This window comes from Pleurodeles waltl, chromosome 7, assembly GCF_031143425.1.
Source record: "Pleurodeles waltl isolate 20211129_DDA chromosome 7, aPleWal1.hap1.20221129, whole genome shotgun sequence".
NCBI lineage: Eukaryota > Metazoa > Chordata > Amphibia > Caudata > Salamandridae > Pleurodeles > Pleurodeles waltl.
Window position 1 is genome coordinate 911345439 of NC_090446.1, and position 26821 is coordinate 911372259.

Consider the following 26821-nt stretch of genomic DNA (forward strand, 5'->3'; position numbering starts at 1 on the left):
GGAAGAAAGTAGGTCAAGCAGGTCCACTAGTGTGGGGGTGAAGGAAAAAGAATGTCAACAAGGAGTTAGTCCAATCATGCAGGATAGATATGCAAGAAACTCTCACCTTCAGTCAGATTAATGGGTCGTGTGTAATAGTCTTCAGGCAATGGCTCCACTTCATCCAAAGCCTGCGCAGGCTCCACCTTGATTTCTTTCTGGTCCTCACCTTCTTTTAGCCTATTACAATTTGAAGTTTGGTAACAAAAAATTTAAAACTGGTGAGCAAGTCTTTTTTTTATATTCAGTCACCAAGCTGGAGAGAACAGACAGGAGTTTGAAGCTGAAGTAAATCTCTTATCTTAAGAGGTGTATACTTTGGGCCCTCTTGTTGGCTGTTTGTATGAGAGGTGGTGCAGGCCATGCTAACCACAAAAACGCAATCATAAATACATTACAGTACAGTTCTACGAAGAAATAAATGGACAGGCTCAATACAAGAATGATGCCACATTCCATCCTTAAAAATAGCTCAGCTAATGGAAGAAATTATGCCCAATGCATTTATTGTAGGGCTGAACATCAAACACCACAGGAAAGTAGCTCATCTCATAGGCGGTTATGGACCGGTGCAAGACGGGGGACTGGTGTGAGACAGGGGGGCTGGTGGGTGAGGTAAGTTATTCTGACTTCACTGTTCCTACTTTTGATGTCCTAGCAAGGATAAAAGGGAAAATAAGGAGTACAGCAGACTTTAATGGCATGATGGGTTTCTAAAAATGAAGCCAACAGTTAAGGCTCCCCTAATGTTTGTTTTTAACCTTCCTAAGCAAACTTCCAGCACTAACATGCCCATAAGAATACAGATGGTATTAAACTCACGACAGTCCAACAAGCGAAGCAATTGGAGCCCCAGACCGCTGGCGCTGGAGCCTCGTTCCACGGCCATACTTGTCCTATGGAAGAAAGACATCAATAAGACATGGCTTCTCAGGTCAACAGCAGTAAACAAATAGTTCCTCACAAACTGAAGGCAGCATTTCAGCTCTATGGAACAAATGTACACAACGACAAGCATTAGCAAGGTCAATAGATCTCTCTTTGTAGACCCACTTGCTTGGCGAATTTGTTTTTGCTGATACTGTGCATCATCTGGAAAACGCAAAATGATTTTTGCTGATGCTGTACAGCATCAAGGAAAAAAATAAAAGGTGTGATGATGCAGCTGTGCCATTCTGCTAGTAGGCACATGCGTGAGTACGTATGCAAGTACATTATTATGCATGCAACAGCAGAATGACAAACGTACTGCTTTCTTTCTTTTGTTTTTTATTTACCGATCTAAGATGGCAATTGGATAGGTAAATAAACAAGCATTATCAATGCAACGGGTCTCGCATTTGTTCGAGTTAGAGCTATTAGCGCTGTAAAGCAAAACAAACGCAGCGCGATCGCGCTATGTAAAATGCAGCGCGACTGCGCTGCATGGAAAATAAACAGATAAAGTAGTCCGGACTCCAGGCTGAAAACATTGAGCCTCGTATGTTTTTGGTACTTTACCAATGCTGTGTAGGTGGGCTAAACACCGGAAAAGGCATGACGTGTATATGCCTTTCACAAATGAAAGCAAGCGGATTTTAAAAAGCAAGCCCACGAACCAATGTAAGTGACTGACGTGGCATGGGCGTGGTTTCAAGCCCAATTAGAGATTACAGAATGGACTGAGCACTTTGTGCTCGCCCATAAAACGGGATGTATGAAAATGCTTTCTGCAATGCAGTTGTTCAGCAGCTAATAACAGCAGCCCGACCTCTCACCACCCAACTAAATAAATAAGTATAAATTGCAAATAAAGTCAATGGGGTTGGGGAAAGCAATAGAAAAGCTTGAGGGGGAGGGCTGGGGGAGTAAGGGCTGTCCTGCTATGTGTGACCCAGGAGGGGTTACGCTAAGAATTTGGATTCATCTTCTATTGCCGCACGAATCAGTAGAACTCAAAGCTGAGCATATGTGCTTTCGAAATCACCCAAATCCGTAGTGTAGACAAGGATCCCCACCCCCTCACACTGCCTGCACCAATCATGGGTAAGCTCATGAACTAAGATTTAATGGAACATGAAGAATTTGAGCTGCATTCCTACAGAACTATTCTTCCCATTTTTGCTGGCATTGGATCCATCAAATCCGCTACCTACAGACAAGACACATTGACATTGGTGTGTTACGTGAAGTCCGATAGTGTGACTCTCTAGAGCATCCCCAAAAGAACCATCAGATGTCTAGAAGACCAGGAGAGCTAAGATTGTCAGTACAGGGAAGAGAGAAATGCGGTGATCACCAATTTCATAGCAGGATGAAGGGCAGCTTGTGTCACATGGTAGGTGGCAATCTACTTCCAATTTTCTGCTCAAGCGGTATGTGGGGCTTTGAGCCAGGCTGCTTTTTATGACAAGGACAAGAACGACATACGCAGAGTTAGGGATCCTCTCGGAAAAAAATCTCAGAGAAGGTAAGACACCAGAAAGCTTTGTGATGCAACAAAGGTAGGGGAACTCATCAATAAGTCGGTAAGCAACGTCTAGTGCATCTCTTGGGTGAAGGAATTAAAACAGTATTCACCTATGTGACCGCATGCTCTAAGTTTGGTAGGAGGGTTGTGGGAAAGTGACTTCTTTAGTGTCAGAAGCTGCAATCATTTGTGGTACTCGAGACATTACATAAATAAAGTGATTTAATTTTGCATGGGGAAATAATTGACAGTTGTGAGCCTTGTTAGGGATCAAGTAACTTTGTGTCATATTTGTTTTTCTTTATTGTTATTTTCAGACATGCACGAATCTGAATACATGTAGTCAGTGTATGTTAATGTGAAGCTGCCTGCTCTGCAATTAAACGGTGGGAAGGGCTAGGATCACATATCTGCCAAATGACCATATCTACGAAGCCAACAGCACTTTGCATTCTGGAACACGTGGACCCATTTATTTAGAAAGTGAAGCTGAATGGCAAGCCCACTCTAGATTGTCCTTTTTTATAAAAAGCTACAGCTATCTGAAAGTGTAACAACATCACATAGAACTGTTTGTAATTTACATGCTGTGGACCTCAAGCCTAAATATATTGTTTTTTAACAGTTGAGCTTGTGGAGTCTGGTGATCAGACACCATCCTGAGCATGTTCACAGTGTAATGCTGGGAATGGGAACTTACGTCTACTACTAAGCTTGTCTGCACTGTGACAGAAGAGCTGAGGGAGTGTGGCCATTGGTGTTCTAGACATAGAAACCTACCTTTAATATAGTGTTTTTGAAGCGCTAGAACAGTGTAACCTTGTTTTCTGGGCATCAAAACCCCCTCCTTATTGGCTTTGACAAACTAGATTAGTGTAGCTACAGGTGTTCTGGGGATAAGGAGCATCTGAGCAACACATATTGGGGGCATCTGGAGCCTCCATGTACTGTTTCTGAAGACCGAGAGTAGGGTAGCCGCATGTGCCTGGCATCAGACACCTCGTTAGGTTGAACAAAGAAAGCCTCTACAGTATCCTGAAGACCCGCTGTGGTATACCCATAGTGGTACTCTAAGAATGGGGCCTCTCTGTAGTGTTTTTGAGGCACTAGGGCAGTGACACTACATGCGTTCTGGGCATCATAAATGTCTCTATAGTGTTAATTAGTGTAGCTAGTGTTCTAGATATAAAATTCTCTCGGTATTGTGACTGAACAGAGGAGTTCAAGCATGTGACTGGAGGAGTCAGAAGCATGCCTCTAGTGAACTTAAGGAGTGGCACCTTTCAGATAGGACTCTGCACTTCAGTATGTTTCCTTGGCGACATGAAGTCTCTGCATGGATTCTGCCTCATGGCATTTGGGTTTCTTATGAGGGCCATTTATGATCATTGAACCAGAAGGGTAATGTGTGGGCTAACACACCTGTGAGATGCATCAAGGATATTCATGTAAGTGTAACCACGACACATTGTGTTAAAAAAATGTGAACATTTCACACAGAGAATACTTTAGATGTATAAATGTCACACAAACTGAAAATGTGGCAGCACTGTGATGAAGCAACATGGTTTGTGCGTGGGGTGGGGAGATTCTGAGGGCGTTTAGCATCGGGAAAGGAGAGGAAGGATAAATATCCATTAAAAAAACGGTAAAGGGGCTATACTCCAAAACAGAAGAGGGAGGCAAGCACAGGAAGCAAGCAAATGAGTGAATAAAGCTAGTCCATGGTAAGCAATGGGCTAGTTCTAAGCCCACTGTAAGTTTCTGTTATGATCCACAAAAGTCTTTTGCCCACAAACAGCTAAAAGCTGCCTGGGAACAAATGGTAATTGTGAAAGACTAGCAGGAAACGATTTGTGAAATACACTTACAACAGCAAAGGTAAAGTCAGTAAAAGTTATAAGGACAAGGCTTTTATAAACTTAAAGTTCAAAACACGAAACACTTGTCTTGCTTGATCAAACCCAAGCCGCCCACTCCAAATCTTTAAACATCACTGGCTATAGAACCAAAACAACTTAGCACTTCAAACTAATTTTCCTCAAGTTATTCAAGTTTCCATAAACCATCCTTACCAAGGCAAACTAAAATTTAAAATAAAAAAAAAAACCTTAAGAGTTCTACGCCATGCTTGTTCGTGTGAGAAAGTATATAGCAAGCAACTTACCGCCACATGAATAGTATGTTGCTGTGCAGTACCCGTAATTATACAGCAGGTGGCAAGAGAGACAAAAAGACAGGCAGCAGTAAGAAAAAAACCAAGCAGGAAGCTGGCCCAGCGCAGTTCATCGCAAAACGTGCAACGCTGGCATTATTTTATGTCGGGGGAGCTTAGTGTCGATCCAGGAGAGCTTAGCAATAATTTAGAGTAATTTAATGCAAGGTTATGCGGGTTTAAAAAAAAAGAATCGCTCTGACACCTAGAGTCTACGTTGGCCACCCTTGTACAGAAAGCACAAGAGCGAAGAGAAGGTTACATACCATGAAGAAACCAACAACGGCACACAGACTACACCATTTATAAGGGCGGTTCTGTGGGTTTCTCCTCTGCAGCTTTCTGGACGGATCCTATAGAGCATTTATCCTCAGTGCCTGCAATCACTGCACTCCCTTTCACTCAAGGCTCTTACTAATACTCCGTTTACATCTGGAGATTACTCTTCTATGCTGCTGGATGGACTCGGTCATTTACTGAGGCTAGCTATATACAGAGCATGCCAGTGGCTCGATCACCTTTTGTTCCTAAGGACTATATATAGGACCTGTCGTGACTGCTGATATCAAGTGCATATCGTGGGCTGCTAATATGACTAACCCGGGGGGAAGGGGTTGGGGATGGGGGCATTTCATAGAGACCCTCTCAATCAAGAATAACACTAAATTCAACGTAAACTGCATAGGTTCCACCTCGTTCATTTTCAGGTTTGCCTTGACAGAGCATCTGTCGCTAGACCTCATGTAATCAACCTACAAAAATACCTTTCAGGAGTACTAGAGAGGAGCTCTGGATCTGTCCACATGCTGTGATTGGGTGGAATTTGGGTGATCCAAAGGACAAGAGTGCTTCCCTCCCCTCCATGCACCTGCATATTATTTACTCATGCAAATGGCAGTACCTGCTGATACAAAGGCCAACATCAACCAAACCCATTTTATTTAACTTTGTTTTCACACAAAATAATGCAAGGTGGACAAGGTTTTGCGTCACCGAGGTCTCACCGAAAATGCTAATGGCATATAGGCCCGGCGTCGCACTAGCTTCTTGCGGTCCCGTTCCAACTTCTCCTTCTGCGCCAGCTGCTGATAATACTCCACTAGTTTATTGATCTGCAGGGAACAAGAGCACATTAAGGCAGTCAGACAAGCACCAGGCAGGCCAAGGGCCCACAATCAGAGACGGGGTGCTGCTGCACAATGCATCAGAACAGGTAACGGAAACTACTCGTCTAGCAAACTGATGTGCTGGTACCATTTACCTTTCAGTTTCTCATGAGAAAGTAGAGTGAAGACATTATAAACGAACATGAGGAAAATTGGGGATGTTATCAAATTACTCAACGTTTGCAATGTCAGCACACCATACTTTTGAAGATACGGGTCCTTGCATTAAAAATAGTGCACGATTTTTACAGGCATCGAAGATGTATTGAGGCACAGTACTCATATGGTTAGTGGTATTAGAAGGAAACAATGACATATCATACACACAAATATATATATATATATACACACACACGTACGTACACATTACCCAGTGTTGGTCACAGCTGGGTAGATATAGTTATTTTTCTCTTTCCATAAGAAATGCCTTTTTTGTGCTGCTAACAGCATTGCAGCCGTTCGAGGAATCGCCATGAAACTTAACAAAAAAGTGATACTTTTTTACTAGTTCGCGCATGGAAGTTCTGAAGCGATGTCTCAAGCTGGAGGTGGGCCCAAAACGTGTTTTTCTTCTAGGAACTTTAGGCACAGCTACAGCCCAAACCACTGAACAGATTTACAGCAAATTTGGCAGACAGATAGATCTTGGTACATAGAGTGCTTTTTGTGTAAATCCATTAAGTAGTTTTTGAGGAACTTTGTATATTTCATGCTGCAGATGATCTGCAGATCCTGCTGAGATCCGATTGGCTGCCACCGCTTCAACCAGAAACTGGTGGCAGCCATCTAAGGGACATATGACCCAGGTTGGGGCCCATTTTTTTTGTTTTTTTATTTTGATGCAAATTTGGAGGTCCACACATTCATGGTAAATGTTTTTTTTTTTTTTTTTTTAAAGTGAGCTTTGTTCTGGTCATAAAAAAAACAAAAAAACACCCAGATGTGACCCAGGGCCTGGGGCATGACGCTTACCAGTGGTGGCTTCCCCGTTTGGGCAGAGGAGCGTCGTCACCCCCAAGCCCCCCTTTCCCAGCCAGCAGCGGCAGCTGCAAAACCTTTTAAAGAAAACAAACTATGATCATTATCGTTTTCTTTGAAAGGGGCGGGGCCGGGGCCACGGGGTGACGTGCATTAAGGGGGGATTGTTCAGCACTCCCCCTTCACAGCGCATGTGTTTGGCAGGCTGTCTCCGGCCGGCCAAACACACATACGCCGTCTGCTCTCTCCAGCCAGAGCCTGCACAGGCTCCACATCTGCCTGGGAGCGCCCTGTTTATTCCCTCCGCCCGCACCTCCCCGCCCCTTCCACAGCCCGCTACTGACACTTACATTAATTCTGTATAAGGTACGTGCAGCCCTGCCTTCCCAAGGTTCTGAGAGGCCCTGGAGACCCCATCCCCCTGCGGCCTACTGCATTAAAAAAGGGTAGGGTACCATTTGCTCCACCCCCCTCTTCAGAGCCTAAAAAGCCCACAGGGAACGCCATCCCCCAGGGCAGAATAAATTAATTAATGGAAGGGTCGTGCGGCCCCCCGCCTCAAGGATAATTGGGTCACAGGGACCCTGTCCCCAGGAGTGGTAATAATTAAAGGGGAGGGTTGGGGGACGGCCCCTCTCTCCCTGACCCTTTGAAGGGCACAGGGATCCCCGCCACAGAGGTCGGCTCAGGGAGCCCACTACTAGGACACAGTAGTTTCTCTGCCCACACTACTGCAGGCACGGAAACATGCTTCCTTCTGCCTGGCGGGAGCAGTTTTAAATCTTCCACGAGACGGGAGCAAACATGCAAATCTGCTCCCAGCAGCGGATGATTTAAAAATGCTTTAACACTATAATATTACTTTAACCTTTGACATTATATATATATAGGAAATGTCACTTACCCAGAGTACATCTGTTCGTGGCATGTGGCGCTGCAGATTCACATGCTATGCATATCGCCATCTACTGCTGGGCTCGGAGTGTTACAAGTTGTTTTTCTTTGAAGAAGCTTTTTCAAGTCACAAGATTGAATGACTCCTCTCGGTGATAGTGTGCATGGGCATGTTAGATTGTTTTCCCGCAGGAGGGTAAAGTAAGGAGTGAAGAATTGTATATGTACAGATATATAGTGAGTAAAGGAGATGTCCATGCAATGTATATACATATTTACATAATAAAGTACTACAATGGCTACAGGCTTCCAGGGAGGAGGGAGGGTGCATGTGAATCTGCAGGACTACATGCCACAAACAGATGTACACTGGGTAAGTGACATTTTCCGTTCAATGGCATGTGTAGCAAAGATACAGATGCTGTGCATAGACTGAAAAGCAGTTCTCTCCTAAGTAAGCAGTGGCTAGCTTGTAGGAGTTGGAGTAGTTTGAAATAGTGTTTTAAGCACTGCTTGACCAACATTTGCTTGTTTGCGAGATAGCACATCTACACAGTAGTGCTTAGTAAATGTGTCTGGTGTGGACCATGTGGCTGCTTTGCATATGTCTGCCATTGGTATATTGCCTAAGAATGCCATTGAAGCTCCCTTCTTTCTAGTAGAATGTGCTCTAGGAGTTACTAATAGTTGCCTTTTAGCTTTAAGATAGCAAGTTTGAATACACTTTACTATCCATCTGGCTAGTCCTTGTTTTGAAATAGGATTACTTTTATGAGGCTATTGGAAAGCCACAAAAAGCTGTTTAGATTTTCTAAAATCTTTTGTTCTGTCTATATAATACGTAAGAGCTCTTTTAAGATCAAGAGTATGGAGAGCTCTTTCAGCAACTGAATCTGGCTGTAAAAAGAAGACTGGCAATTCCACTGACTGATTGAAGTAAAATGGTGAAACCACTTTGGGTAGACATTTTGGATTTGTGTTTGTGAATTTGGAAGAATGTTTTTTCTAAAGTAAATGATTGAATTTCACTTACTCTCCCTTAAGGGAGTAATTGCTACCAGGAAGGCAACTTTCCATGAGAGAAATTGAAGAGCGCAAGAATGCAAGGGTTCAAATGGTGGACTCATAAGCCCTGTGAGCACAATGTTAAGATTCCAGGCGGGATCTGGTGGAGTTCTAGGTGGAATAACTCTTTCTAGGCCTTCCATAAAAGCTTTTATGACAAGAATTCTGAACAGAGAGGTATGCTGTCTGTTTTGGAGATAGGCTATTGCTGTTAAAAAAAAAAAAAAAAAAAAAAAAAGCAAATCTAGCATATTCATCTATTAAAATTCATTTAAGTGAAGCAAATAACAGACAATATCCTGTACTGATGGTTTAAGTGGATTAATGTTTTTGGGTTGACCGTAATATACAAAACGTTTCCTTTTAGCTGCATAGCACTGCCTAGTTGTAGGTTTGCGTGCTTCCTTTAGAATGTCCATACATTCCAATGGAAGCTGTAGATATCCAAATTCTATGACCTCAGGAGACAAATTGCCAGGTTGAGCACACTGGGATTGGGGTGTCTGATTTGACCTTTGTTCTGAGTCAATAGGTCTGGTCTGTTTGGGAGTTTGTGATGTGGTACTACAGAAAGATCCAACAGTGTTGTGTACCAGTGTTGACATGCCCACGTGGGAGCTATGAGTATCATAGTGAGAGAGGTGTGATGAATTTTGTTGACCAGAAATGGAATCCGTGGGAGAGGGGGAAAAGCGTAAGCAAATATCTCTGACCAATTGATCCATAGACCATTGCCCTTGGATAGAGGGTGCGGGTACCTGGATGTGAAGTTTGGAAGTACGTGTTTTCGCTTGTTGCGAAGAGGTCTATGTTTGGTGTTCCCCACATGTGAAAGTACTGTTGAATTACTTGTGGGTGAATCTCCCATTCGTGTATTTGTTGCTGTGCCCTGCTAAGAGGTCCACTAGTTGGTTGTGTATCCCTGGGATATATTCCACTAACAGTTGAATGCGATTGTAAATCGCCCATTTCCAAATTGTTTGTGGTGCTAGAAGGAACAATTGGGATAAGTGTGTCCTCCCCTGTTTCTGCAGATAGTACATTGTTGTCATGTTGTCTGTTCTTATTAACACGGTCTTGTGCGTGATCTGTGGTTGGAATGCTTTGAGTGCTAGGAACACTGCTATTAATTCCAAATGGTTTATGTGGTAAGTCTGCTGAACTATTCTCCTTTTCTCCCTGTATGCTAAGATTGTTGAGATTGGCTCCCCAACCTGTCATTGCTGCATCTGTGGTGAGTTAGGTCTGTGGCACTGGATCCTGGAATGGCCGTCCTTTTGATAAATTGGTGTGCTTCCACCATTGCAGAGAGTTTTAAGTTTTGCGCTCCAACAACACTAGATCGTGAAGTTGACGCTGTGCCCGACACCATTGTTGTGAGACACAATGATGTAGGGGAATCATGTTTAGACGTGCATTGGGCACTATTGCTATACACAATGCCATCATTCCCAATAGCTTCATAATAAACCTTACTGTGTAAGTTTGATTGAATTGTAATTGGGAAATAGGAGTGTGAAATGCTTGAATTTGTTGTGAATTTGGGCAGGCTAATGCTGACTGAGTGTTAAGAACGGCTCCCAGATATGGTTGAATTTGTGCTGGTTGAAGGTGAGATTTTGGTAATTGTTAGAAATGGGGTCTCTAGTTGGCAGTCGGTTTGCAACCTGTCCAAGTAGGGACCCTCACTCTAGTCAGGATAAGGGAGATACCCGCTCAGATAACCCATGCTCACCCCCTTGGTAGCTTGGCACAAGCAGTCAGGCTTATCTCAGAATCAATGTGTAAAGTATTTGCACATCAACAGTAACACTGTGAAAACACTATACTCCACACCAGTTTTAGAAAAATAGCCAATATTTATCTATATAAAACAAGACCAAATACGATAAAAATCCAACATACAGTATTAAAATATGAATTCTGCAAGACTTACTCAAAAATACAGTTCCTTGAAGTCGATAGCTCCACCTGGGGCTATCACGGCATCGTGATCAACAAAACCAACAGTTCAGGCCAGCCGTGGCATTGCGGGCCGTCTATGGTGTCGGGAAGACCCACAAACAGTACCTTGGATTTGCAGGGTGTCGTGATCCTCGCGGTGAGCTCCGGAGAGTGGTGTTGCGGTGTTGGTTCCGGAGTCGGTGCAGGAGTCAGAGCCCTTGAGGTCACAGGCGTTGCGGATCGAACTCCAGGCTGATGAAGTCAGGTGCGCCTGTGTGGATCGCGTCGGGCGGAGGTGCACAGCGGGAAAACGCGACGTGTGGGGTCCACAGGTCACGGTGCAGGCAGAGGCTCGGTGACTGCATCCAGCGGCGTCGGTGAGACCAGGGCTGCGGTGCGAAGTGGGGCGATGTGACGTGCAGTGTCCACAGGTCACGGTGCAGGCAGCGTCGTCGTCGTTGCTGAAGCGCTGTAGTCGGTAAGCCCAAGCCAGCGGTGCGGTGCGGGACGGTGCTTTATGACCCTCACGAGCGGTGTCCACAGGCCACAGTGCAGGCAGAATGCCTGGTGACAATACAGGAGTCGATGGTGCTGGCGCTGGCATCAGCAGGAGTGTCGTCGTCGGGGATACCCAGGCTGCGGTGTGAGCAGGCAATGCCGGAGTGCGGGGCCCACAGGTCGCGGTGAGAGCAGCGGCTCAGTGAAGAAGTCTGATGACGGCGTCGGGGAGACCAGGGTCACGGTGCGAAGTGGGGCACCGAGACTCCATGTGGCGTTGGCAGGTCACGGTGCAGGCCAGCGGCATCGCACTGGTTTCTCCTCTTGAACAGCATAAAACACACAGTTCCCAGTGCTGCAGGTCGAGGAAACCGAAGTCTTTGGTGTCCCTGAGACTTCCAACAGGAGGCAAGCTCTACTCCAGGCCCTTGGAGAATTTTCTCAAGCAGGACACACAGTAAAGTTCACCCTTTGCACTCTTCAGGCAGAAGCAGCAACTGCAGGTCAGTCCAGCAAAGCAACAAAGCAAAGGGACAGTACTCCTCCTTCAGTTCTTCAGCTCTTCTCCTGGGCAGAGGTTCCACTTGGTTCCAGAAAGATTCTAAAAGTCTGGGGTTTTGGGTCTTCTTATACCTAGTCCTGCCTTTGAAGTTGGCAAACTTCAAAGCAAAGTCTCAAGTGTTAACAAGATCCTTCCTTGTCCAGGCCAGGCCCCAGACGCACACCAGGGGGTCGGAGACTGCATTGTGTGAGGGCAGGCTCAGTCCCTTCAGGTGTGAATGACCACTCCACCCTCCTCTCTAGCTCTAATGGCTCATCAGGATATGCAGGCTACACTCCTGCCCCCTTTTGTGTCACTGTCTAGAGAGGTGCAAAACAGCCCAACTGTCAAACTGACCCAGACAGACAATCCACAAACAGGCAGAGTCACAGAATGGTATAAGCAAGAAAAAGCCTACTTTCTAAAAGTGGCATTTTCAAACAGACAATTTAAAAACAAACTTCACTAAAAGATGTATTTTTAAATTGTGAGTCAAGAGACCCTAAACTCCACATTTTCATCTGCTCTCAAAAGGAATCTGCGCTTTAAGGATATTTAAAGGCAGCCCCTATTAACCTACGAGAGAGATAGGCCTTACACAGTGAAAACCGAATTTGGCAGTATTCCACCGTTAAGACATAGAACACACTAGTATATGCCCTACCTTAAACAAACTGCACCCTGCCCATGGGGCTAACTAGGGCCTACCTCAGGGGTGCCTTACATGTAGTAAAAGGGAAGGTTTAGGCCTGGCAAGTGGGTACACTTGCCAAGTCGAATTGGCAGTTTAAAACTGCACACACAGACACTGCAGTGGCAGGTCTGAGCCATGTTTACAGGGCTACTAATGTGGGGGGCACAACCAGTGCTGCAGGCCCACTGGTAGCATTTGATTTACAGGCCTTGGGCACCTCTAATGCACTTTACTAGGGACTTACCAGTAAATCAAATATGCCAATCATGGATAAACCAATCAAAAGTACACTTTACACACCAAGCATATGCACTTTAGCACTGGTTAGCAGTGGTAAAGTGCTCAGAGTCCTAACACCAACAAAAACAGGTCAGAAAAAATAGAAGGAAGGAGGCAAAAAGACTGGGGATGACCCTGCAAAAAGGGCCATTTTCAACAGTAATTGATTGTGAACCCTAGCTTGTATAGGCTATCTTCTGCGTATTGTGTGTGTTGTTGACAGGTTTGAATGGTACTGGCTTTTATGAGTCAGTCGTCTAGATAGGAGAAGACATGTATGTGCGGTCTTCTGAGGTATGCTGCAACTACTGCTAAACATTTTGTGAATACCCTTGGTGCTGTTGTTACTCCAAAGCGTAGCACTTTGAATTGATAGTGCTTGCCTGCAATCACAAACCTTAAGTACTTGCGGTGTGCTGGATGGATAGGAATGTGGAAGTAAGCATCTTTTAAATCTAATGCTGTCATGTAGTCTTGTTTTTGTAATAAGAGAATGACATCTTGTAGGGTGACCATGTGGAAATGCTCTGAGAGAATGTACTGATTGAGAGGTCTGAGATGGAGGCTTGGTCTGAGAGTGCCATTTATTTTGGTATGAGGAAGTATATAGAATATACTCCTGTTCCTTGCTGGTGGGGATGGGAACTACCTCTATTGTTCCTTAGAGTAGACAAGATTCTACTTCTTGTCTTACGAGAACCATGTGTTCTGGAGAAAGCCTGTGTGAACGAGGGGAGATGTTTGGTGGAGTAGAAATGAGTTCTAGGCAATAACCATTGTGGATAATTGACAGTACCCACTGATCTGATGTTATCTGTTCCCAATGAAGATGGAAATATTGCAGTCTTCCTCCCACAGGAGATGTGTGCTGTGTGGGGATAGAGGGGTAGTCACTGCTTTGAAGAGGTGGAGGCACCTCTTGTGGTAGTGAATTTGCCCCTAGATCTGAAAATGTGTCCTCTATAGGAGCCCCTGAAAGATCCTCTGAAATAATATTGTCGTCCCTGTTTTTGTTGGGACGTAGAGGCCTCTGATGTCTGGGGTTTAAAACCTCCTCTGAACTGGAGCTTGCGAAAAGTACCCCGAAAAGGTGTTGTATAACCCATGGCCTTTGCAGTTTCTGAGTCCTTTTTTAATTTCTCAATTGTGGTATCCACCTCAGGCCCAAATAGTTGCTGTTTACTAAATGGCATATTAAGGACCGCTTGTTGTATTTCAGGTTTGAAACCTGATGATCACAACAAAGCATGCCTCCTAATTATGACACTTGTGTTAATTCTCCTAGCTGCAGTATCAGCTGCGTCTAATGCAGACCTAATCAGATTGTTGGCAATTGCTAAACCTTCTGCAACTACCTGCTGTGCTCTTTTTTTATGTTTTGTAGGGAGGTATTGAAGGAACTCCTGCATCTCGTCCCAATGTGCCCTATCGTACCTGGCTAAAAGAGCTTGGGAATTGGCAATTCTCCATTGATTTGCAGCTTGAGTTGCCACCCTTTTGCCTTCTGCATCAAATTTGCGGCTTTCCTTATCAGGAGGAGGAGCATTCCCCGTAGACTGACTATTTGCTCTTTTTCTAGCTGTTCTGACCACAATGGAATCAGGTGGCAGTTGCTGGGATATAAAGACAGGGTCAGATGGTGCAGCTTTATATTTTTTTGTCCACCCTAGGTGTTAACACCCTTGCTTTTGCTGGCTCTTTAAAAATATTGTCAGCATGTTTTAGCATACCAGGTAACATTGGCAAACATTGGTACTGCTTATGTGTAGAGGAAATAAACAAGAAATCCTCTTCTTTGGGCTCAGAGTGCATGTGTATGTTGCGGTATGTGGCTGCTCTGGAAATGACTTGATTATAGGCCGTGGTGTCTTCACGTGACGACGGCCTTGTGGGATACAGATCTGGGTCATTTGATGGAATTGGGTCAGAATCATACAAATCCCAAAGGTCCATGTTATAATTATTACCATCCATATAATCCCCATGTGATGAGACAGGAGATTGTGTGGAATACTTTGTGGATAATGGTGGTGGAGATGAGGGAAGAAAGGGCAAATGCGGTGGAGAAGGTTGGTGCACAGTCTTTGGCTTCTCCTTATGTTTATGTATCTTCGCTGGTGAAGGGCCAGTTTCCAAAGTTTGCTGGAATGTTAGTTTCCTCTTTGTTATAGGAGGAGAGGCAATAATCCCCCCCTGTATCCTTTTGGATCTGTTTTCTCCTTTGTTTATGGTCCATGACCTCAAGAATTGGTCTAATGTCTGTTTCTTGTTCTGAAGATGGAACTTGTTTGCTTCCCACCAATGACTGCTCCAAAAGCTTGGTGATGGAATGTTTTAAAGGGGCTGAGAAACTGGTCTGAACCGTAGGTGAAAGTTTTTTCGGCTCTGAAGAGAAGTGTGGGTGTTTCGGCTCTGATGTGGTACTAGCCGTTTCAGTTCTGAAGTGGAAGCCTCCGTCTTTCAACTCGATGCCGAAACAGGTGTGGCAGTCTGTTCAGTAAAGTGAGCTTTGGCCTTTTTCGGCACTGAACCCAAGGATCGGTCGACGATATGTTGGTTTTGGGTTGAACCATGGCTGTTAAGCAGAGGTGGACCAAAGGCCTTTTGTGATTTTTTCAGATGTTTTTGATGGGAAAGGGCTGGTGTACTCACATACTGCGCCGGAGGTATAATTTGGCTATCCCCATCTGAGTCACAGTTGGAGTCTGAGTCCAGGATGGAGACCGCAGTCTGTGCCTTTTCCTCACCAAAAATTTCGAGAGTTTGTTCCGCTGACTTCGATGCCATCTCTAGCCATCTTTCTCTTCGATCCTGTAAGGCATTCTTGGATCGGAAGTATCGGCACACCTTGCGGGTCTCTTCTTTGTGGTCCGGAGAAAGGCAGAAGTAGCACACCAAATGGTGGTCGGTGTATGGGAACTTGGCGTGGGACCGAGGACAGAATTGAAATGGAGTCCGATCCATGAGCCTGTGACTTTGTAGGCCAGAGAAGGGCACGGGCGCCCGAAACGGTGTTTATTCGATCCAGACACTACAATCTGATCGAGTGCAGTCAGAAACTCATTTGAAAAACAATACAGACGTTGAAGGAAAAGATAGAGGAATTCAGATAGTACCGAACTGAAATCTACCGGAGTAAGAGGGAACACGTCTAAACCCAACGAAGAGAAAGAAAACAATCTAACAAAGGACTTGATGCCCATGCGCACTATCAACAAGAGGAGGAGTCACTATCTCGTGGTTCAAAAAAGCTTCTTAAAAGAAAAACAATTTGTAACACTCAGAGCCCAACACTAGATGGGGATATATGCACCACATGTGTATCTGAAGCTACACATGCCATTGAATGAATATACATACACATATATATATATATATATATATATACACACACACACACACACACACACACACACACACCCACGTGTGGGTTTGTGTAGAGAGAAGGGGAGGGGACACGGATCTGGGTAGGAATGATGTCAATCAAGAACTGAGGAGATAGAGGACAACAGGTCTCCTGATGTCAGGTGCGTTTGGAGGCTGGCGTTTCTAGTGAACTTTGTGAGCCAAACACAATGTTCTGCTTTTGATGTTGCATCTATTATCTATCATGATGGTAGAAACTTTGCTTCCGGCAGGTGTGATGAATCAGCTTAAAGGTTTTCTGATACCCACATTCAGTTTGTTACTGGTTGTCAACGAGGACGAGATCATGCTTTAGAGGAGATTCTTCACTGCACAAAAAATAACATGGCTGAATGTAAGGCGGGGTGGGATGTGCACTAGCAAACTGTCTTGAAGTTCTACAGCTGGGGTAACCATGGCTCAATAAAATGACAAGCACATCCAGACCATAAATCTGTACCTTTTAAATAATTTGTCGCTTCTTGCTCTAATGAGACATTTTTTGGCCCAATATCAAAGTTGTTCCTTGTTGCCATATCTGCAAAACTCCCCATGTGTGTATTGTGTTGATGTTTGAGAACAGTTACGGCGCATGTCTTAAAAGATTTTAACTATCCTCCAGAATATAATTTTTTTAAAGCTATCTGGGTGTCAATATTATGATTTCTTTTTAACGTAAAAGCATTTTGTTTTTAATTATACAACCACTTAAAGTCCTAGGCCGCAATCGATGAAAAGAAGAGGCATGGAAAACAAGGAGTACTTATTTGGTGACACTGTTTCTTGGAGAAGAGTGTAATGAATAGCTCCGATGGTACACCAGCCAGAGGTACTTTGAAAGCTGATATGCACCATTCTCTAAAAAGCATGCACCACAACATGGTGTGTAACAGCTTCTGAGCATGTAGTCGAGAATGTACCTCCTGGAAAGTTTATCACAGGGGCATCTACTTTCTCTGGTGGGTTGGCACCGCCAGAAAAAAGTGCGCATGGTGATGAAGAGGTCAAATCTGTTAGGAGCACTGTTAAGCGTTGCCATCAAATGCCCCAGTTAAGATGCTCAGACGCGCACAATGTACCCACATATTTTTTCTTCACTTACCCTTTGTGTGTGCGGATTATCTGGCTCCTGCCAACCTCCGCTGGCTGAAAAACAAAAGCATACATATATTAGGTCTTGCTAAGTTCACTGTAATCAATGTATTAAACAACATGTGGAACGGTTTACCTTACCAATCCAGTCGGTGCGCAAACCAGATAGCCGACTTAGCTTCTGACTTGCTGCACTCGTTACCATCAGCAGATAAGAAATACAAATTACTGCAGCAAAACTAAAAAACCTCGATACACCTTTGGTATCTGTGATGGACTAAGACGGCTGCGGGGGCGAACAGTGTATACTTCAAGGACAATTTCATAACTGCTTCAAATAGATATGCGGTTTGTAGTGTTGTAAGCTAAAAAAATCATGTTTTTGGTGGATCAGACCGTGCAGCGTTAGCCACCCAAATAATGATTGTTCCTTTTGGTTAATGTAGCTGTAAACAGAGTATCTGCCTAAAAACATGGGTGTGTGTGTTTTTCAGAACATTAGAAATGCAGATATTGTGATAAACTATCTAACAAGCAGTTGCCACGACCGGATGCCACCATGGCACTTCCGCTGTGAGCAGGGTGGGCTGCCACAAGCCGATCACGCCATTACCCGCCTCCCTCTATTCACGCGCTCTTGCAGCGCAGGGCTGTTTTGAACACTTTTGCCAGGGATGTATTTGTTAAACTTTCAGGCGCGACCGGTTACAATGGCCGTACTAAGGAGGATAGGTCTAATTTGACACGACTTTCCGCGGCATTTCCACACACCCTCCCAAAAAGAAAGTGTTGTCATAACACGCGCAGTTTAGTTCGGAACACCTGGCTGCTTCCACAGAGCACACGTGCTGTGGCTCGCCAACGCAGTTTACAGGGAATTAAATATTGCATGACAACTAAGCAGCCGCCAAAGGGAATACTGGGAATTATTCCAATTAATCTCAGGAAGAAAGAGAGCAAACAAAATAAAACAACCACATCCCAAAGAAATATCGAAGCGCTGGATCTTACAACTGACGACCTGTGTACAAATCACCACTGACTTTCAGCCCAGTTGACGCGCTTTCGATGCCACTCAGCCACTGGGGAATGTATTTGTACCCAAAGAGCAGGCTGACGCGACCTGGAGGCTGGAACGTGTATAGCACACAAAGTTTACGTTCTTAGGAAAATGCAGACAGCCCAGCATTTAAAGACTGCAAAGGACTGTTTTGGCATGCGCACGAGGACTCCGTTCAACTATAACTAAAATTATGACTTTTAGATTTAGTACTTTACGTACTCCTGGATTGCAGTCACTTTCAAGCAGGGATCAGGCTGTGGGAGACGTTTAAAAGAAATCAAAAGGAGAAAATAGATTTTGGAGGTCTAAATCAGAAACAATACACTATGGACATCTTCTGAAGAAACACAACGAATAATGGCTTTAAGAGGTGCTTCATTTGTGCTTGTTGTTTTCGGTGCGGAGCATTGGCACTTATTTTTTTTGGGGGGGGGGGGGTCGGCACTTATTTTTCTGCCTCAAGCATTTACTGCAAGCAAAATACACATATGAAAAAGACGGAGGAAGAGAAAAACGAAAAAGCGTCTCAATGCGAGAAAGCAGAAAGCTGCAAGAGTGAGCTGAAGTGGCAGGAATGGCTTTAAATGGATTGAAGAGGCCCGAGATGGCTTCAGATTACGCTGCCTCAGTATTCCGTGTTCGCACATTTAGTTGCGCCAGCCGCATGTTTAAGGGAAGGGCTTTGAGCACCGGCACCTTTTTATTAACAAATTAGGCACTGGCTTTAACCCAGTGATTGTTAACCTTTCGAATTCTGTGGACACCCACTGAATCATCATTGGAATCCAGGGTCCTCTGTAGTGAGTGCATTTAGCGTCTTCTGCTTCGTAGCACTAAAGGACCATTAAATAGACCTCACTATCTAATCGACCATTCAAGGATGCAAATGGCCGAGTCGGACATGAAGCGAATCAAACACGAACCTGAACAATACACACAGAACCAGCCACAAATGAGCTGCATCCTTTGCTTCAGGCAGCTGGGACTATACTCAGGGAGCAATGGTTGTTGACAGAACATAGGGTCGGCGCAAAAGCATCACGCCCAGACGCTCACCAGCTGCCAAGTAGCAGCATTCTCAATGTAGCCACCTAGATGTTAAACGAAAGGAATACCTGGAGCTCAGCTTCGCGAGAGACCTGTCGAAGATACAGGAGGAAGAAACGCTTCAAAGGGAAAACAAGTACAACATAAAAGAACATCGTTGAGGACAGTAGTAGTCAAAGCATCTTAAAATGTAAAACTGAAAGTTAACTTACTTTAGCTGTTGGAGTGTTATCACCATTTCTATATGGCAGTGTACGGTCTGAAAGAGTGCTTTGACTACTCCTACCTCCACAATCGGATGTTCCCTACCCGTTTTAAGGTTTCTTAACTTAATACAAACAAGAATTGACAATACCAAAACGTCTAACTCACAAATGAAAGTGCCTCTTCAGTCACTGATGGGTTCAGGCATTTACTACTCAACATGGATACCCTGTCACCCCTCGCACCTACCCACCTGCACAACCATAATAAAACGCACTCAACATCTGCAGGGTATATTAAAATAATAAAAGTAGAAAAAAGAAAATATGCTGGCACCTAAACATGGAGGTCATATGCTTTCAATAACAAATAACATTAAACAAAGTAGTGGGTAGCCGTCCTGCATGGAATTGCACATGGTATTTCCTTGTTTTAAAGTTCCAGCATGGCCGCCGCATATAGAACCAACTTGTTGGCATCCTGTAATAGTAAAACAATGATACGCTAGACACCACCATTCCATGATGGCCTTCTGGTTTAGAGCACTGACTGGGTGATATGCAGTGCACAGCAGACGACATCGGCTGTATGTGCCCTGTAGGCGCTAAGGAGCTGTGCATGTTCTAAGAATGAAAATATAAAGTAGAAGGAAATAGAAAGGGGATCTATAAAAGGTGAAAATTGGAAACTAAACAGCACTATAACACACATCTTTAGGTAGACGTGCACATGTGATCAGGCAAACAATGTCACTCACAGACCAAAGTTCAAGGGCTGAGTGGTCCCATGCTCAAGGGAGTAGCTACCATTTGTGCAGCAGGTGCAGTGCCCCAGGATCCAGAGCCCCGAGGGGCACATAGAGCAATGATGTTTGCTGTATTTTACTACCCCGACAATAATTAGATAGGCCATGTTCTTACTTGTAGCAGGGCCAGTGGCATCATTGCTATGGTACTGCCCATGCTGTGAGCTATCATGGATGGAAACAGAGTGTAAATGACATGCCTAAAGGCCAACGACAGAAAAAAGCGGACCCAAAGCTGCCAAATGTATGTGTATATAGATTTGGATTTTTTTTGTTATTTTACAAGATGCTAACAAACTACTAAGTCGACCTACAAATGGGCATCCACAATTTCAAGACCAGTGCAATGCATCCTCGGTTCATACCAGCTTGACCTGCTGGATATGCACCAATGTACACTACTGAAAAGAAAGGAGAGGGCTGCAATAAAGTGCCTTGCCTTTTAGCAGAACAACAGAAAACTGTGGTTACATCACTGCTCCATGCTAAACTGGACTACTGCAACACCCTTTTTATGTTAGGGCCCAAAGGGCCAGGGCAAGGGCTTTTGCTCCCCTCGTTATATTTTTGGCATATTCAGTTTTTCTGAACCACTCCATCCTCCCCGCAGGGAAGAAGGGGGCAATAGCCCCCCAATCTGTGCCCCAGGGATTTTTTTTTTTTAAATACATTCATCTAGGGTTGGGGCTGCCCATAGGCATTGCAATCACCCCCACCCAAACAATGGCACAGTCTTTCTGTCCACCTCTGGGGGCAATAGGCCCGATATGCCACTTGCAGGGGCAGAAATCCCACTAGGCACCAAGGATTTTTTTTTTTTTTTTTTTTTTAAATTGTAGGGATTGCCCAGAATGGGCATGGCAATGCTTCCAGTCCCCCAAAATAAATGGCAACAGTCTTTCTGCCCCCCACCCCTCCTGGAGCAAGAGGGCTTTTGACTCTTTTGGGTTTTGATTTCACATATGGGCCAAGAGAGCATGGCTAACTTCCAATATTATCCCACTTGCAATAGTGTGCGCTGTACTTTCTGAACTTGGGTAAGCTGAAAACTAAACATCTGGGGGAGTCCAGGGTGGTGTGCTTCACATGCACCCCACACCATTTTCTTACCCACAATGCCCTAAAAACCTCAGACTTTGCCTGAAAACAGGCACTTTCCCTACATTTCTGTGATGGAAACTTTCGAAATCCACACAATTCAAACCACCCAGCATTGCCCAATCTGTACTGATAAAACTCTGCCCCACTTGTGTGGATGCCCAAAGCAGTGTCAGCCTAAAGAACATATGAACAAAACATTGCCTTGAGGCCCGCTCTGGTTCCACCTCAATTGATACACGTTTTTGGCCCTTACTTGTCGCAGGCGCTTGGCCCACCTACACAAGTGAGGTATCATTTTTATTACGAGACCAAGGGGAACGCTGGATGGCAGGAAATCTGTGCTGGTGCTGTGATCCCACACAGAAATGTGAGGATTTTTTTTTTTTTTTTAAATAAATGAGGATTGCAGGGAAGCCTGGGTAAGAAAACATTTAGTGATCCATGCAAGTCACACCTGTCTGGACTCCCCGGGGTGTCTAGTTTTCAGAAGTGTCTGGGTATGGAAGGTTTCCCTAGATGGCCGCCGAGCCCCGGACCAAAAACGCAGGTGCCCCCCCTTTGCAAAAATAGGTTGTTTTGTGATAGATAATTCTGATATGTCTACAAAATGTTTTGGGCCCTCCCCTGTCGCGGGCACTTGGCCCACTCACACAAGTGAGGTAGCATTTTTAATCGAGAGACCTGGGGGAACGCTGGGTGGTAGGAAATTTGTGCCCCCCCCTCAGATTCCAGAACTTTCCATCACAGAAATGAGTTAAATGATTTTTTTTTTTTTTATTTGATTTTTTTTTTTTTTTAAACAAATTGAGGTTTGCAAGGGATTCTGGGTAAGAGAACCTGGTGAGAGCTGCATAAGTCATCCCATCCTGGATTCCCTTAGGTGTCTAGTTTAAAAAAATATATAAAAAAAATGTACAGGTTTGTTAGGTTTCCCTAGGTGCCTGCTGAAGTAGGGCCCAAAAACCACTTTGCAAAAAACAGATTAGTTTTGTGTAGAATAATTTGATGTATCCGTGTTGCTTTTTGGGCCACTTCCTTTCGCAGGCACTAGGCTTACTCATACAAACGAGGTACCATTTTCATCAGAAGACTTAGGGGAACACTACATTACAATGCATTAACCACCTACAACCAAGCTCCTCCTCCTCTTATTCATTGGCTTTACTGGTCTTTGACCATGTCCAGCTCTCCACTGCTTTTGGCTAGGTTTGTGCTAAGGAAATATAAACACACATGGGGTGGGCTAGAAGCCCATATAAGTTCTTGGTAAGCCCACAAAACAACAGCTTACAAGGTCCTGTAGGTTCAACCTAAAAGCAGACTCAGTGTGAGGGAGAGAAAAAAAAAAAAGAAGACACTGAACACCAGTTTAAGGAGATCTGAAACCTAAGTTTCAACCACCAAGGCCATCACGAGTGACATAAATGTCATCAATAAACACCGCACATAAGGCATAAACAAAGGTCACACTTTTCACATGTATGCTACACTTATCGCCCCGAGGAGAGGTTGTCTGCACACAGGTTTGCCCTTAGCAGTGTACAGAGTGCAGTCACAGGCCAGGTCCTGCGCTCAAGACATATTGCATGCCGAATTTCATGCAGTTTTGTGCAGAGGATACAAAGTTAGCAAAAAGGTTCAAAAAAATGTTTCACATTTTAGCTCGGATAGGAAATTGTGCTCACACCTACAACCAAAACCATTGAATGGATTTAGATTAAACTTGGCATGAATCATGATCAGACATAGGGTGTGGATTGATGAGCGGAGGGCGAGCGTTAGTAAGGACCCTGAAGCCGTGGAGGCAAAGAAGGCCCCAATGCCAGAAAATCTAAACGCGGACAGAAGGGCTCTGAGAAATATATGGTAGATTTAATCAATCCCTTGCCGACAAATTTGGGAGGAGGGTGACAAGTTTATCACTATTCCATAGGGGCATTTACTTTATGCTCTGTGTATGGCTCAACTGATGATGATGATCATGATCCTGTTACTGATTTGCTGAATTGGCGCTCTGACCAACTCTAATCATAGTCTGTGGTGACTTTAATAACAATGTGGTGGATGGGAAGTTTGCAGCTAGCGCTAAATCCTATTCTGGCAATAAGCCCAAAATATTTAGATCTCCATTTTATCTGGTCAGAGACCATGAACTAGTCGATGGTTTGCACAAAATTAAGATGCCGGATCCAGGTGTTACCAATTTTAATTCCCCCCCCCCCCCCCCCCCGTCCCCATGGGGTGCTTGTAAGGCTGGGGTAATGGGAGAAACGCTTAATTACAGTCTGATTTGTCAAAAAAAAAAAAAAAAAAAAACAAATCAGCAGTTGATAAAGCTATATAGGGCATTGGTGGAAGCCAAGTCACAATTAATTCAGGTGGCCCTGGTGGAGGGTGACCTTAAGAGGGCACAGTATAAAGTGGCACTAGCTAAATCTGCGATCGATCCTATCTTAGCAAAGAAAGTGGCAGATAAATGCCCTGCATGGAAGCAGGAATTTTATGAGTTTAGTGAATACTATGGGCAATTGTTGGCTACTCATACTAGACAAAAAATGACGCAAGAATAGCTAACTGAAGAGAGAGACACCCGCGGTAGCCTGGTTACGGACTCTTTTTTGGGGCTATTATGGGAGAGTGTTTTGAGAGGAAAAGGAGTAGGAAGGCAGGGACATATTGCAGTACTTTGAGTCAATCCCAGTAGGTAGGTTAAATGCCGAAGATTGGGATTTCTTGGATGCTCCCTTGTCAAGAAAATAAATCATGGCGGCCCTTAAAAGCCTGCCCTGAGGGGAAAGTGTCAGGAACTGACAAGATCCCGCTAGAATTTCATAAAGTGTTTGCCTCTCTCTTGGGCTCTGTCTTGACTGAGGTATTCTTGCAGATACAAAGGGGCAGTTGCCTCCGGAATCCTGTTGCTTTGCGAACATTGTGGCGTTAAAAAAAAAAAAAAAAAAAAAAAAAAAAAAGTAAACATCCACAAGAGCCTGGGTTGTATAGGCTCTAATCCAGAGTTATACTCTAAAGTACCGGCCGTACGGCTGAGCCAAATCATTGGAAAGGTTGTTTCACTCAGACAACATGGCTTTATCCTTGGGAGGGGGACTACGGATCACACCAGTCAGGTTATAATGCTTTTTGACGCCTCTTCCGTCTTCAGGAATTTATGATTTTGACTCTTCTAGATGCTGTAAAAAGCATTCAACAGGCTCTCCTAAAGGTATAGTCATGAGCTGGTCTGGGATTGGGCCAGGCTACATTAATGCAGTTCGCACAGTTTACCAGCGGCCCATTGCCAGGCTGCAGATTATCTTTTTGGGTCCCATCTGGGCAAATACAAAATCAGAGAGGTACAAGGCAGGGCTGCCCAGCTCCCTTCTGCTTGTTGTTCTATACATCAATTCCTTGACCTGGAAGCTCGATTCTAATAACTCAATAGCATCTATGAAATTTCAGGGATGGGACACTAAAGCCTTTCCTTATGCCGACGATGTTGCTACGGTTACACCTAATCCTGGAGTTGTGCTGATGGAGATTAAAAAGGATGGACAATCTGCACCTCTCTATAGTCAGTCACAGTTATGTAGTCAGGATGTTATTCCTCCTAAAGTGTTATATTTTTCGCAGGCTACTCCCCTTGATTTTAAGAGCTACTGGTTTAAGGCTATGAATGACAAAGTGTTTAGGTTTATTTGGGCTTATTCTAAGACCAGAAGGGACCTTAAACACTGGACACTTACTTGGGAGAAAGGGTGCTGGGCCGTCCTGAACTTCAATATTTTAATACTGTGTGGCAGCTCTGCAATATATGTGCTCTCTGTTCATGGAACATGGGGAAGACTGCTGGGGGGGTGGTAGTAAAGCCCCCCCATATTTAAGCCTGGGGATTGTTTGAGACAGGTGAAGCCCATTTATTGCAAGAAAGTCAGATTCAAGAATCTCCTGCGGGCCGGGGGAGGGGGGGGGAGGAGGGGGGGGGGCGCGGACGACGACCATTAAGGTATGGGCTGTGCTCAGAAAGAAGTTGGGTCTCAGGAGGTATAATTTTTTTACCCCACTGCAGAGAAATCCTGTACTCCCGGGATCCTTGTGTGCTTAGCTGAGCGCGTCGAGGATTAAAAAGGTTGGGGGAGGATTTCTTTTCCGGCGATAGACTTGTTTCTTCTGAGGAGCTGCGGGCTAATTTTGAGGTTTCACATATGGATTTTTTTAAGTATTTACAAATTCTGGATTTTCTATTTAGGAAAGAAGGGGGCCAAAGCGGCTTTGCCAATGTGGGGTTGATGGATCTTTTAGTGAGGGGCTCGGGGCATACAACAAGCCAAATGTATGGAACTCTGAATTCTCTCGCACAAGATGATCTTGAGACAACTGGAGAAATAGCAAAAGAAGTTGGGGGTCTCTGACAGCTCTTTTTGGAATCCCTGGAGCTAGCCCAAAGCTCAGGTATTTTCCACTAGCATGCAGGCAGAAGATTATAAAACTGTTGACGATCTATACTACATGCCTAGAAAAATTGGTAAGTGGTGGGGGGAGGGCTTGGTGGGCACTTGCTCCGCTCCAGGGGCAGATCTGATATATATGTTTTTCAGCTGTCCGGCACTTGAGAGTTATAAGGGAGAGCACATGTTTTTGAAACTATGTTAAATATTAATATCACCTTTATCCCACAGTTTATTCTTTTAGGGAGGCATAGGGAAGTTATTCCTGGGTCTTGTCAGCTGTTTATGTTTGTAGCTATGGCTGTAGTATGTTTATGCAATGCATTGGCCTGCCTGTAACACTACCCCCTTACTTTTGACCACTGGTTTGTGCCGTGCGGCTTGGAAATTTCTCTGTACTTGCGTATACGCAAGAAGGCTCGCAAGAAGGGGAAACTGGTCCGTGCTTCTCTTCAGGGGCTGCCATTCTGCCCAGCAGGGCCTATGACAATCTGAAGAGACTGGATTATAAGGCATTTGCTATGTGAAAGTCTTTTTTTGGGGGGGGGGGGGGGGGGGGGGACTGTCTTACTAACCAATCTTTCTGGCTTATCTATTACTTTTGCCTGCTCTGGAGACGAGTTACACAGGGTGAATATATTGTGTGTTTCTTAATGGTATTGTACCCTGCTATCTGCTAGGTCCTGTGGGGTCTGAGGTCTTGTTTATTGATTACAAAGTGAACCCATTATGCACTTTAGGTTGATTGCTTTTTTTATATCACTAATTTCGTATAATGTAATTGTAAGCACTTTATTATCTGTCTGAATTTTATCTTGCTCTATGAACTGGATCAAGGTTTGGAACCGCAAGCTTCTTATATGGTTCTTTTTATTGTAATTTGTTTTCATGTGTGGTATT

At 44.4% G+C, this 26821-nt stretch overlaps 1 protein-coding gene across 2 annotated transcripts in view; it reads right to left on the minus strand.

Annotated features, from left to right (window-relative positions):
• The window catches only part of DCTN4 (dynactin subunit 4), a 119981-nt gene that overhangs the window by 40495 nt on the left and 52665 nt on the right, over window positions 1-26821 (minus strand). The window contains exons 4-8 of one of the 2 annotated variants that reach the window (XM_069199562.1): window positions 17270-17313; window positions 5708-5815; window positions 4656-4676; window positions 862-935; window positions 107-219 (exon numbers count right to left, since the gene is read on the minus strand). In XM_069199562.1, coding sequence (XP_069055663.1) covers window positions 107-219; window positions 862-935; window positions 4656-4676; window positions 5708-5815; window positions 17270-17313 — 360 coding nt within the window. The remainder of the gene's footprint in view (window positions 1-106; window positions 220-861; window positions 936-4655; window positions 4677-5707; window positions 5816-17269; window positions 17314-26821) is intronic. The other variant, XM_069199563.1, reaches the window with a different exon arrangement.